Here is a 12,451-nt window from a genome sequence, read left to right as displayed (position 1 = left end):
CCGGGCCCGCCCCGCCCCGGCCCGCCCCGGCCCGCCCCCAGCCCGTAGGGCCAGGAAGCGCGGAAGGAACGGCCAGGGGCCATGGACGGGGCCGTGATGGAAGGGCCGCTCTTTCTGCAGAGTCAGCGTTTCGGTACCAAGGTAGTCGAGGGTAGGGGTGCCGAACCTCATCAAAGCTAGCGGTGGGCGATAGGACCCAGGAGGGAGGGGGAGGGCAGGGTGGAAGCGCGGCGCCGGGAGCCGAGAGCCCTGTGGCGTTCCGGCGAAGTCGCTTTGCACGCTGCGGGGAAGCGTCTGCTGGTCTTGGGGTACGCCCTCTCTGGTCCTGGGGAGACTGAGCGGCAGGCATCCTTCTGGGGAAACTTCGTGCCATTCGGAAAGCCTCACACCCGAAGGAGGCTTCTCCTGGTCCCTCCTTCACCGTCGGGGCCGGGCGGCCGACGCTCGCCGCTGCTTTCCCAGCGTCTCTCGCTTTCTCTCCGCAGAGGTGGAGGAAGACCTGGGCCGTGCTCTACCCCGCCAGCCCCCACGGCGTAGCGCGCCTCGAGTTCTTTGACCACAAGGGGTCGAGCTCTGGAGGGGGCCGAGGGGGCTCGCGCCGCCTGGACTGCAAGGTGATCCGTTTGGCCGAGTGTGTGAGCGTGGCGCCCGTGGCGGTGGAGAGCCCGCCTGAGCCTGGCGCCGCGGCCTTCCGCCTGGACACTGCACAGCGCTCCCACCTGCTGGCGGCCGACGGGCCGTCCAGCGCCGCCTGGGTGCAAACGCTGTGCCTAAACGCCTTTCCGGTGAGAGGGCCGGGGCTTCCCGCCAGGGGCTGGGGCGAACCGCACTGGACCCCAGAGGCGTTGCAGGGTGAGGGTAGTTACGGCCACAGAGGAGCTGGGCTGGCTTAGACCCCGCGAACCGCGTTGAGAGAATGATTTGAGTCTTCAATACTCTCTTTCTCTTTACCCCAGAAAGGCAACTGGGCTCTGGCGCCTGCAGGGAACCCACCCAAGCTTTCTGCCCTGGAGATGCTGGAGAACTCGCTGTATAGCCCCACCTGGGAAGGTAGCCGCTTGAGAAGCTGGGCAGGGATGAGGGGTGGAAAGGAAGGGTGCCCCGGAAAGGGGCTGATTAGAGGATCCAGGGACCTATGGGGAAATAGGAAGTTCCTCACCTGTCTTCCAGGTGAGGGCTGGGACAACCCCCACCCCCACCGCTGGTCACGTGCCAGTCTAATTGTGTATTCCTTCCAGGATCCCAGTTCTGGGTAACCGTGCAGAGGACTGAAGCTGCTGAGCGCTGTGGCCTACACGGCTCCTATGTGCTGAGGGTGGAGGCTGAGAGGTTGACTCTCCTGACTATGGGAGCTCAGAATCAGATACTGGAACCACTCCTTTCCTGGCCCTATCCTCTGTTGCGTCGCTATGGCAGGGACAAGGTGTGGAATTGCAGTGTGTGGGGGGGAGCTGCCAGGAAGGGCTGCCTTCCTGGGTCATAGGCTTTGGACCTGGTGGGGCAGGGCAGGAAGGTGGGAAGCTCTGCCCTCAGGATAACCCATCTGCCTAGCCCAGGAGTCCACCTCCTTCCCCAGCTAGTCTTTTCTTTGTAGAACCCCCAACTAGTTCAACCTTCTGACTTATCTTCCCGGATGGCTCCCAGTAATGTGTTTCTCTTCACACTTTCTTAGGTCATGTTCTCTTTTGAGGCAGGCCGCCGCTGCCCCTCCGGCCCCGGAACTTTCACCTTCCAGACGGCACAGGGAAATGACATCTTTCAGGCAGTCGAGACTGCAATCCATCTGCAGAAGGCCCAGGGCAAGGCTGGTCAGGGGCAGGATGTTCTCAGAGCTGATTCTCGGGAAGAAGTGTCAGAGGGGAAGCTGGCTTCCCTACCTGCCGCCCAGGAGCTCCCTGGCAGCCCTCCAGCCCTGTATGCTGAACCCTTAGACTCCCTGCGCATTCTTCCAGGTCCTTCCCAGGATTCTCTATATTCAGACCCCCTGGACAGCACCTCTGCTCAGGCAGGGGAAGGGGTACAGTTAAAGAAATCTCTCTACTGGGACACGTATGAGCATGTGCAGCAGCAGTTACTGAAGGCCAAGCTAACGGACACCAAAGAGGACCCCATCTATGATGAACCTGAGGGTCTTGCCCCAGCCGCTCTCCGGGGCCTTTATGATCTGCCTCAGGAGCCCAAGGATGCATGGTGGTGCCAGGCTCGGGTGAAGGAGGAGGGCTATGAACTCCCCTACAACCCTGCCACTGATGACTATGCAGTGCCACCCCCTCGGAGCACAAAGCCTCTCCCAGCTCCCAAGCCCCAGGGCCTGGCTTTCCCTGAACCTGGTGCTGTAACTGGCGGTGGCAGCAAAGGCCACAGCTCAGACACTGCCCTGTATAGCCAGGTCCAAAAGAGCAGGACCTCAGGGAGCTGGGACTGTGGGCTCTCTAAAGAAGAGACTGACAGGACTGGGGTCAAGTCAGAGGGCTCCACATGAGAAGTAGGGCAAGGCTGGGGTTGCTGATAAGAGGACCGTGGGGGGAGGTGGCACTGGGGATCAAGGAAACCCGTTAGAACCAGTGGGAACCAGAGGGCTGGAGGGGCCGGTACGAAGCTAGGGAACCAGATGGATCAGGGGAGTCAAGGGAAGGATGATCAATACCCAAAAGTCCTGAAGGTGGGACAGATGGCAGGACTCAGGGATGGGCCTTGGGGAGGCCAGCATCCCTAAGTCATCCCTCCAAAAGGAACAGCTGCTGTACCAGGTCTATGGAAAGGGTGCTTCGTTGGAGTAGGTACACTTGGAGGGGCCTGCATGGCGGCTGTAGAGAAATGCTGGACTGTGCCTGGATTCTTTCCCCTGTGTTGTTATTTGCCAGAGATTTATTTTTTAAAGTTTTATTCTCATTAAAGTCAGTTTGGGTTTAAGAGGTCTGTGTGTGTGCATAGTCACAGAGGGGATATAGAGGCAGGGTGTGCTAGGTGGGTGTGGAGGGGATCAGGAGGAGAATCAGGAATGTGTTGGGAGCTACGGAAGGAGGAAGGGGTCCCACTGAGGAGAGCCGAGCAGAGTGGCATTTCAGAGCCTGGGTAGTCCATTTGGCCCCTCTGGGCTTGACCCTATCTGTGTGACCCTGGGAGAGTTGTATAACATCTGCAACCTTCAGTTTCCTTTGCTGCCCTTTTGTAAACTGGGAAAACTTAATAACATGCTCTACCTCACAGGGTTGTTTGCATGAAAGGAGTTAAATTTCTTAAGTACTTCGTGCAATTTGCAGCATAGACTAAGCATTTTCTAAATGGTAGTTATTCTGTGGATCGTAAGGGCCGATAGGAAAGTAGAGAGGCAGGCATGAGGAGAGGGTAATAGAAAGGGAATAAGTCTTTTTCACGCCACCCTCTATTCTGTTCTGAGCCATATGCAGTGACCTCCCCTCCCCCCATGTATCCCCCTCTCTTTTGCATGTAGGTACTGAGCACCAACCACTTTTCTGTTTGGAGCTGGAAGAGAACTAGCATGGTGGGTATAGTGGGAGGGGCACTGGCTTTGGAATCAGGCTTGGATTTCAATCTTATTTGTTTATCATGAGCTCTGAAAACCTCATCCTTGTCTCCCGAGCTCCAGTTTCCTGAAGGTGACCTGACCTCATCCACTTGCTTACGCAGAGCTACAAGGATAAAATGCTCCTAACAACGGTGTTGGCTTACCCGGTGTTTAATATTCATCTGCGTTAAAAGTATCAAATGACCCCAAAGAAAACTTGCTTAGAGAAGGGAGAGGCTGGGGTGTGGAGCTTCCCAGGCCGAGGACGGAGGAGGGAAAGGCTCTTTCTCGGTCACCGGAGCTCACAGGGGCTCAGGTGGATGGAAGGCAAGTTTGACTGCAGAATGCCATCGTATGAGCCTTGGCATGGATGCGGCTGGGCAGGGCAGCCAGACCCAGGCTCTGATGACTTAAGGCTCTGAAGGAAACTCCTCCACTTCTTCCTCTTCCTCTCTGGAAGGCTGGAAGAAGGCTTCTGAGGAGGCTTTGCTGGTGGCTCGCATCTTGGGGGCCCTGCTGGGTGCTGGGGTTATAGGCAAGGGGGCCACCGTGGCTCGGACTCGATTCATCTGCAACTGCCCAGCCTGAAAAGAAAGCAGAGCCGTTTCTGACCAGAGTTCTTGATCTTATCCTATTCCCTGCTGGGTCTCCTGTCTTAACTCCTTCACTTGTCTCATCCCTGGAGTGACAGTTTCAAGGCTCAGGGCAGTGGAGTCCCCTGGCCTCTCACCTCCACTGGCTGAGTGTCCCTCCTCTGTGATCTTGCCCACCAGCTGACCTGTGGGCTCTGCTCCCACCTCTAGATTGACTGTAGTCTGGAAACAACTTTCTCTAGTAACTTCAGCTAAGGCAAAGCAGGATTTTTTTTTCCCTAAAGGCTCTGTTACTGAGAAACTAGAAAAAAGGGCAAAAGGAAGCCCAAATATTAGAAAATATGGATTTCATAAAAATAACTCTCTAATTTCAATTACTCTTCTCTTTAGCCCTTGTCACTAGAGCCCTGTCTCCAAGCTACTAACCTGATCAGCACCCCGCCGCCCTGCCACCCTTTGCTCCTCTGTAAAATTAATGTAACACTTACCTTGCTGGGGTGCTGTGAGGATTAAATGAGAAAAATATGAGTGAAAACCCTTGTCACATAACCTGGCAAATAACTGGTGCTCAGTAAATGCTAATTTCTCTTCTTTGGGGCATTTCTTTCCCACCTTCCCTTCAGCCTTTTCTTTGGTTGTAGTTCCAGTGCAGCCAGTTTGCTTAGTGGCACAATGGTCTGTGAAACGACTAATGAGTTATCACAAACACTACAGTTAAGATACCTGAATGTTATCATACGTCAGTGCTCATTCCCAGTCTCCCCCCGACCCCGCCCCCCAACACACACACTGGGAATGGCTGGTAATTTCCTTTGTCTTGGATAAAGGGCTGCTCTTTTTCTTTCTTCCTTGTTGGCTTGGTTCTCCCTTCGACCAGGGGAGATCCAGGGAAGAGGGCTACTCCCTGGGATTGAGGGGAATTGGGAACAGAGGAGGAGGGGGTCTCTTGGATTCTGGGCATAAAGGGGAGGGAGGGGAATAAGGAGAGAAGCCATACCTTTCTCAGGGCCCGATTCTCCCAGGTTGGGTGGAGTCGGCCCTGAGGCTTGGCAAAGGTGCTGCTCAGGTGTGAGTACAGGTGACTCCAAATCTGCAAGGGGTTGTAGATGGGCTCCAGCTCTAGGCCATCCAACACGCTCTGAGGAAGAGAGGAGGAGCCTTACCTGGGGAGCTTGAGTTCACAGAACACAAGATGTCAGGCAGAGCCCTTTGAGTGTGAGAGGCTGAAGGAGGTGTGAAGACTCAGGGCATCTCTGAAGGCTGTGAAATAGACCAGTGTCCCACTGGGTGTTCTGCCCGCGCCGCCCCCAGGTCTGAGTGCTTGTGAGGTAAGTGTCAGGCACAGGTACAAAGCAGGAGCAATACTGAGTGTTTAGGGACACTGAATACTCTGGACCAGAGAAGTATGTCATGGGGTCTGGGTGCTGTGAGGGTTACAAGGGATCCAGTGTGCATGGCTGTGAGGGAGAGTGTGTCCTCATCCTGGGGCTGTTCACAGTCTATGAGGCGAGTACACTGAGTTCTCAGCCTGCCTGTGAGGTGAGTGTAACCAGAGGACACGCGAGCACAGCATTCCTGAGCAGTCGGGTTTTCCGGCCACAATATCCTGTGCCAGGAACCATTGGCCCTGAAGTGAGACGCGGAGCACAGCCACTTGTGCCCACCTCTCTCTTCATCCCCTTGGCCGCCAAGTGGAGAGCACAATCCCAGGCTCTGTCCTCTCTGCACGTAAGCCAGCGATCCAGCAGCAATGTGGTTTCACTTCTCCCTGCCCAGAGCCCCACTCCTGCCCTCAGCCTGGGGAGGCTGCAGAGGAAATCCAGAAATCCAGATCCACGAAAGAGGAGGAGGAGAAAATGGCCTTCAGAGCTGTTCCCACCTTTGCACTGCAGTCTTATTTTGAAGCTCTGCCTATTCTGGGCCCCTACATTGTCTACTTTTTCCTCTTTCCCTCAACAGACAGAAGTAGATGCACACACACCGGTACACACACATGCACATGCATAATGCAGAGAAAGATCTGTGGGAACATGCCATCACTGCTAACTTCCTCCTGCCCCACCTCAGTTCCTACCCTGTTTTTTCTCTGACCTCACCACACCCTTGGGACCACTTCTCCCTTGGCTCTCTGTCCTTCCCCTCACTGGCTCATTCCTCTCCCTCATCCCTTTCTCTGACTCCCTTCCCTCCTCTTCCCTCTATCTGTCCCAGGAGATCTGGGCTCCACTTGCCTCCACAGTCTTCAGGCTGTCATCAGGCAGGTCCTCAGGCAGTAGAGGGAAGGAGTTGGGCAGCATCAGTTCTCGTGTGGCCACTGCCTTCACTAGCAGAGTTGGGGAGCGCGATGGCACAATCACATAGAAGGTGCTGGCGGGCTCTCTCAGGCTGTGTCCTTGGCTCGGGGCCTCTCCTTTGGCCAACAGCAGCCATTCTCTTTTCTGAAACAAGGACATGCATAAACACTGGTTCATCTTCAGTCTTCAGCACGTTCTTAAGATCAATCCCAACCAAGGTTTCCCGAGTTCCTCTGGGGGATGTCAGAGAGGGCTGAGCCATTTCCCCCTTGCCCTGAAAGGGAGGGACTTCCTACCTGAATCACCAGTGCCCTAGGGACTGCTCTTTCTCCCTGTTTGGGGACATGCACAGAAAGGTTGACAGAGATAAGTTAAGAGATGCCCTATAACCTGAAGTAGCTATTCACACCAGAGGGGACTAATGAATCACTCAATGGTAAATATAGAGTTTTGAGAATTATAATTCTTAAAAACAGAGTTTTGAAAAAAAGACTTGTGTGGGGTGTTGTGAAAATTCAGGCCTTATTTTGAGATTGATAAAGTCTGGTTGTGTTGTAGGACTGGGGTAGAGAGGGCTGATTGGGGAACCCCTGGAATGCCCAGAGAGGGTTTACGCAAAGGTGGTCAAAGCCACCTGTGCAAGTAGAAGAAGAGCGAAGAGCAGGGAGATGAAAACTTTGGTACGACAAGGTGGGGTGGGGGAATAGGCTTTTGAGATCAACTTAGCCAGTCATAGGACAAAAAGAAGGGTCAGAATTCTGGACATGGTGACTCTGTGAGTGAAGAGTACTATAGAATAGAATGGTGACACTTTGCTATGTGCCATGGAGATCAGACCTCTAGAACTTGAGTCTATTGATTTTGACCTCCACTGACGTGGTAAGGAGAAGAGATAAGTAGACATATAGGCAGATTTTCTAGGTATATTCTTTGAAACTAGGCATAGAAATGAGGCAATTTCAAGGAAAACTACAAAACTCCAGGAAATATGGAGTCAGAACTGTTACAATTATCTGTAAATTTGTCCTCTTGCTTGAGGTGATCATTAATTACAGTTGATACAGACATAACAGTCTCCCTGCTACGTAAGATGAAAGACAGCACACTAGCTCTACCCACTCTAACTTATAAAAAGTTGGAAGAAGTAATAGAATAGGAAAGGCAAAAAGGAGAAAAAAAAGATATTTAAGGGAATAGAGGAATATCAGTGTCTTGTGGAAGACAAGTGGAAAGTGACACAATGTAGCAGAAAAACCTGCTGCAGCATTAGAGTTATACCCCAAGGGGATGTGCTGAGGTGGAGGGGGTGGGGGAACGTTCTGGACACTTTAAAGCAGTGTTATCAGTCTATGCAGCACAGAACTCTGGGAGGTCTGGAAGGCTGGGCAGGTGGTAGGTACCTTCATAAGTTCACACTTGTCAACATTTCCCTTATATCTGTGTTGTCTTCCTGAACAACAGACCCAAATGTGATGGAAAGTCTATCTGATGGTTCTCATATCCATCAAATTGGAAATAGATGATATAGAAACTCTTGTGTATGTGTGTGTGGGGAAAATTTGCCCCTGCTCTGAGGACATGGTCCCTTTAAGCCTCAAAGGGATAGGAAGGAACTTGCAGGGCACTCCATTTCAGTTGTTTCAAGTAATTTCTGATGTGGCTCAGACTTTGGATTATTATTATTATTTTAATCTATTTTTTATTCTGGTTCACGCATTTGTTTGTGAATTTGTTTATTTATTAAGAACCTATTGAGTGTCTATTATGTCTTGAGCACTGGGTGTAGGTATATAGAAATTCATTAGACATGTGCACTGCCTAAGGAGGCTTGTAAACTAATGTTTATCTCGAACTTAGGATGACCAATTGTTCTGGTTTGCTCATTTTTAGCACTGAAAGTTCCGTGTTCCAGAAAACTCCTTAGTCCTGGGCAAACTGGGGTGGTTCATCACCCTTCTAAGACTCCTTGGAGAATGGAGTATCTTGCCACTGTGGCAAGTCAGTGGAGGCGAAAACTATGGCAATATGACATTTTTTTGTGCTTCAGTGTTATGGAACAAACTCACATCTGCTACATGGTGGAGTTATTAAGAAATTTTGAAAGTTGTACACAGAAAATTATGACCTCTAGAACTTGAGTCTATTGATTTTGAGACAATAGCTAAGATTGTGTTAGAGAACTGGGGTACAGAAATGAATGAGGGCTCTCCAAAGTAACTCCTGATGTGAGGACTAGCAGAAGACTGGGAAAAGATTGAGTTGAAAAGATTTTACAGAATGCTTTAAAACTTTTGGCTTCTTTACAGGATGGTTGGCAGAAGGTTCTGGGAGGAAGAGAGAGAAATGCATCCTTATTAGAGTTTGATAAAGATATTAATTTATCTGCAATTTCAGGAGTATTCTGAGAAAGTGAGAGATAGGGAAGTTGAACTTTAAGGCCCCTATTTTAGACTCTGAATTTCTCACCTCTTTGGGGACTCGAAGTCCAGGACTCAAGCTTGAAATGTTACCCAAGTCATGGGTTTATCTGTTGGCACAGGCAGTTGTAGCTGTGATGGAAATGATTAACTACTGTAGCAGGTATCTGAGGCTAAGAAAAAGTAGTGGCATGGTGCTGTCTTATGGGGTGTCCCAGAAGACTGGACTTTGGGGTCCTCAAATTGAACAATGCTTAATGACTGTAGATGACTGCTGAGTACTTAGAATATGCTTTTCCTAATTCTAAAGAAAAGAGCATGAGTTAGATGCTGAATTTACCAGAAGGCAGGTGAAAAGCTGTCTATTTATGTTGTGGTTAGGGACTTTGCTATAGAAGGTGCCAGGGAACTTAGATTTTTTTTGGAGATGAAGACTGCTTCTGTTTGGAACAGGTGTGTATAGGAACAGAGTTGAATGGCATGCCATACTCCAAGCTCAGCCTGACTAAAGTCACCCTCTCTGACCCGCCCTAACTTCTAATTACTAAGGTTATGAGGAAGGTGTGGCAGCCACTGTTGGTTGACTGGCCACAGCTCCCCAACCCCCTTCTCTTCTCCTTTCTCTTTGCCTGTTTTTCAGATTTTCAGCGATTGGTCTAGGGGTGATTTGTGACCTAGATTTAAATAATGAAACATAAACAGAAATTGCTGAGTGGAGTTTCCGGAAAAGATTTGTAATATGCTGGCAAGCTTTTTATCTCTGCACCCTACCCCTTCTTTCCCTATTGGACAGGACTAAGTCTTAAGTTGCAACAGCCATCTTGTGACCATGAGACAACAGGCATAAGGAAGAAATACACCAGCTATGGTTGCTGCAGTGGAAAAATGGAAAGAGCCTGGGTCTTTGATGGTATCATTGATCAACTGCACCAGCTTATAATTGTCTGTCCCTGCACTTCTTGTTACATGAAAAAAACAACTTCTTCATTAGTCAAGTTAGAGTTGGATTGGTTATCTGTTAGTTGCAGCCAAATGGATCCTTTATAAATACCAAAGAGAAGAAAGAGGATGTGGTCACTCACTTCTGGGTATCTGAGGAAAGAGGAGTAGAAAGGACAGTTTTAATGGTATTGACATAGGCCTTCCCAAAAGGGCAGGTAGGAATTTATTATAGCAGGTAAAAGCTCTAATCTCACCAAACCAGAGCACCCTTGGTCTACCCTCAGTATGATGGTCTGGGACCAAATTCAATGATTAAAGAAACACTGACCAACTCCTGAGCGAGAGTGTTTCTGAGGCAGCCATTGAAGTGCAGAGAGGGGCAGAGCACTCATATTGCTTTGCTTGTGGGAAGAGACATATTTCATTGTCCTAATACATCCAGGAAGAGAAATCACAGTTAGTTATAGAAAAACTATGCATACCTGGGTTTTGTTTGTTTGTTTGTTTGTTTTTTAAATCTGAAAAGGCATCAGGAGGAAATTAGGTTAATTTGGCATTATTTGCTTATTCTCTCACTCCAGAAGGCAGGACCAAGAGAAGCAGAAAAGCAGAAAATGAAGCTGCAATGTCCATTGCTCTGCTACTCTCACACTGGCTTCCATAAAGGAGACCAGGGGAAGATGGTAAAAGACATTTAAAACTCCTAAACAGCGGATTATACAGTCTGCTCAAATAAACATGGAACATTCTCCAGGATAGACCATATGACAGGCCATAAATCAAGGTACAATAAAATTAAAAAGATTAAAATCATCTAAAGTATCTTCTTTGATCACAGTGGAATGAAATTAGAAATCAATAACAAAAAGAAATTTGGGAAATTCATGAATATGTGAAAATTAAATAATATATTCCTAAATAATCGATAGTTCAAAAAAGCAATCACCAGGGAAATTAGAAAATAATTTGAGATGAGTGAAAATTAAAACAAAACATACTAAAACTTATAAAATACAGCTAAAGCACTGCATAGAGGGAAATTTATAGCTGAAAACTCTTCGATTAAAATAAAAAGATTTCAAATCAATAAATGAAACTTCCACTGTAAGAACCTAGAAAAAGGAGACCAAACTAAACTTAAAGCAAGCATGAAGAAGGAAATAAAAAAATTCTAGAGTAGAAAGAAATGAAATAGAGAATAGAAAAGTAATAGAGAAAATCAATGTAAACAAAAGTCCGTTCTTTGAAAAGATCAACAAAATTGACAAACATTTAACTAGACTGATCAAGGAAAAAAGAGAAAATATCCAAGTTACTAAAATAAATAATAAATGAGGAGGTATCACTACTGACCTTACAGAAATTAAAAGGATTTTAAAGGAATATTATAAACAATTATATGCCAAAAAGTGAGATAACCTAGATGAAATGGACATATTCCTAGAAAGACACAAAGTGCTGAGACTGACTCAAGAAGAAATAGAAAATATGAATAAATCGGTGTCATGGGTCCCCAAGACCACTCCCAGATTCAGCAGTTCACTAAGAGAACTCACAGGACAGAGCATATAATAATACTCTTGGATTTATTACAGCAAAAGGATACGAAGCCAAATCAGCAAAGAGAAAAGGCTCATGGGCAAAGTCCAGAGGAAGCCAGGTGCAAGCTTCCAAGAGTCTTCTACCAATGGAGTCGCACAGGATGTGCCTAATTCTTCCAGCACTAAATTGTGACAATATGTGTAAAATGCTGTTCACCAGGAGAAGTCGTTAGAGATTCAGTGCTCAACGTTTTTATTGGGGGCTGGTCACATAGGCAGCCTGTACCTAGCGCATACCAAAATTCTAGACTCCTAGAAGAAAAGCAGGTGTTCAGCATAAACCATATATTTTTGCACAGTTTAGGCAGAGTGTGCCACTCTTATTATTTAAGAAATGGTGGGAATACTCCCCAAATCCAACTTCCCAGATGCCAGCCAAGGGTCAATCTTACAAGTAGGACTTTCTAAGGATAACTAACTGGAGTCTCAGGCCTGCTATATTAACTTTTTTTGTACAACCTAATACAAGTAAAGAAAATAATTAGTAATTAGGAAATTTTTCACAAAGAAAAGCCAAAACCCAGATGACTTCACTGGGAATTCTGCCAAATCTTTTAAGAAATAACATTAAACCTTCACAAATTCTTCCAAAAAAATAGAAAATGAAGTAACACTTCCTAAATCATTCTATGAGGCCAGTATTACTCTGATACTAAAACCAGATAAAGATATCACAAGAAAAGAAAATTACAGACCAATAACCCTTATGAATAGAGATGCAAAAATACTCAACATAGTAGCCAACTAAATTCAGCAACATAGAAAAAGATTATACTCCACAACCAAGTGGGATTTATCCTATGAATGCAAGGTTGGTTTAATATCCAAAAATCAAACAACATAATATACCATGTTAATAGAATAAAGGCCAAAAACTACATAATCATCTCAATAAATTCAGAAAAAGCATTTGATAAAATATAAAACCCTTTCATGATGATAACATTTAACAAAACTAGGATTAGAACAAAGGCTTCTACAAAAACCCACAGCTAATATCACAGGTAGTGGTAAAAGACTGGATGCTTTGCCCTGAAGATCAGGAACAAGACAAATATGTCTGCTTTTGCCGCTT

The 12,451-nt window shown here is 47.6% G+C and overlaps 2 protein-coding genes across 3 annotated transcripts in view; one reads left to right on the top strand and one right to left on the bottom strand.

Annotated features, from left to right (window-relative positions):
* The first annotated feature begins 11 nt into the window (after positions 1–11).
* Positions 12–2,913, top strand: DOK1 (docking protein 1). Of its 2 annotated transcripts, none has more exons than XM_011358087.2 (5): positions 12–141; positions 486–785; positions 957–1,050; positions 1,239–1,423; positions 1,673–2,913. In XM_011358087.2, exons 1-5 carry the CDS (start codon positions 82–84, stop codon positions 2,480–2,482), a joined length of 1,449 nt encoding a protein of 482 aa, XP_011356389.1. In that variant the 5' UTR covers positions 12–81; the 3' UTR covers positions 2,483–2,913. The 2 variants fall into 2 exon arrangements, with proteins under 2 accessions (XP_011356389.1, XP_023385228.1); XM_023529460.1 differs by lacking the exon at positions 12–141 and adding an exon at positions 203–308.
* A 771-nt stretch (positions 2,914–3,684) lies between these two features.
* The window catches only part of M1AP (meiosis 1 associated protein), a 59,893-nt gene continuing 51,126 nt past the window's right edge, over positions 3,685–12,451 (bottom strand). The window contains exons 7-10 of the mRNA XM_011358086.1: positions 6,354–6,560; positions 5,120–5,260; positions 4,611–4,622; positions 3,685–4,113 (exon numbers count right to left, since the gene is read on the bottom strand). Of these exons, the coding sequence (XP_011356388.1) occupies positions 3,940–4,113; positions 4,611–4,622; positions 5,120–5,260; positions 6,354–6,560 (534 nt within the window). The 3' untranslated portion in view covers positions 3,685–3,939. The remainder of the gene's footprint in view (positions 4,114–4,610; positions 4,623–5,119; positions 5,261–6,353; positions 6,561–12,451) is intronic.

Source organism: Pteropus vampyrus, unplaced genomic scaffold (genome assembly GCF_000151845.1).
Source record: "Pteropus vampyrus isolate Shadow unplaced genomic scaffold, Pvam_2.0 Scaffold37, whole genome shotgun sequence".
NCBI classification, from domain to species: Eukaryota; Metazoa; Chordata; class Mammalia; order Chiroptera; family Pteropodidae; genus Pteropus; species Pteropus vampyrus.
The sequence above is the reverse complement of the archived record's forward strand: the minus strand, read 5'-3'. Positions and strand labels throughout refer to the sequence as shown.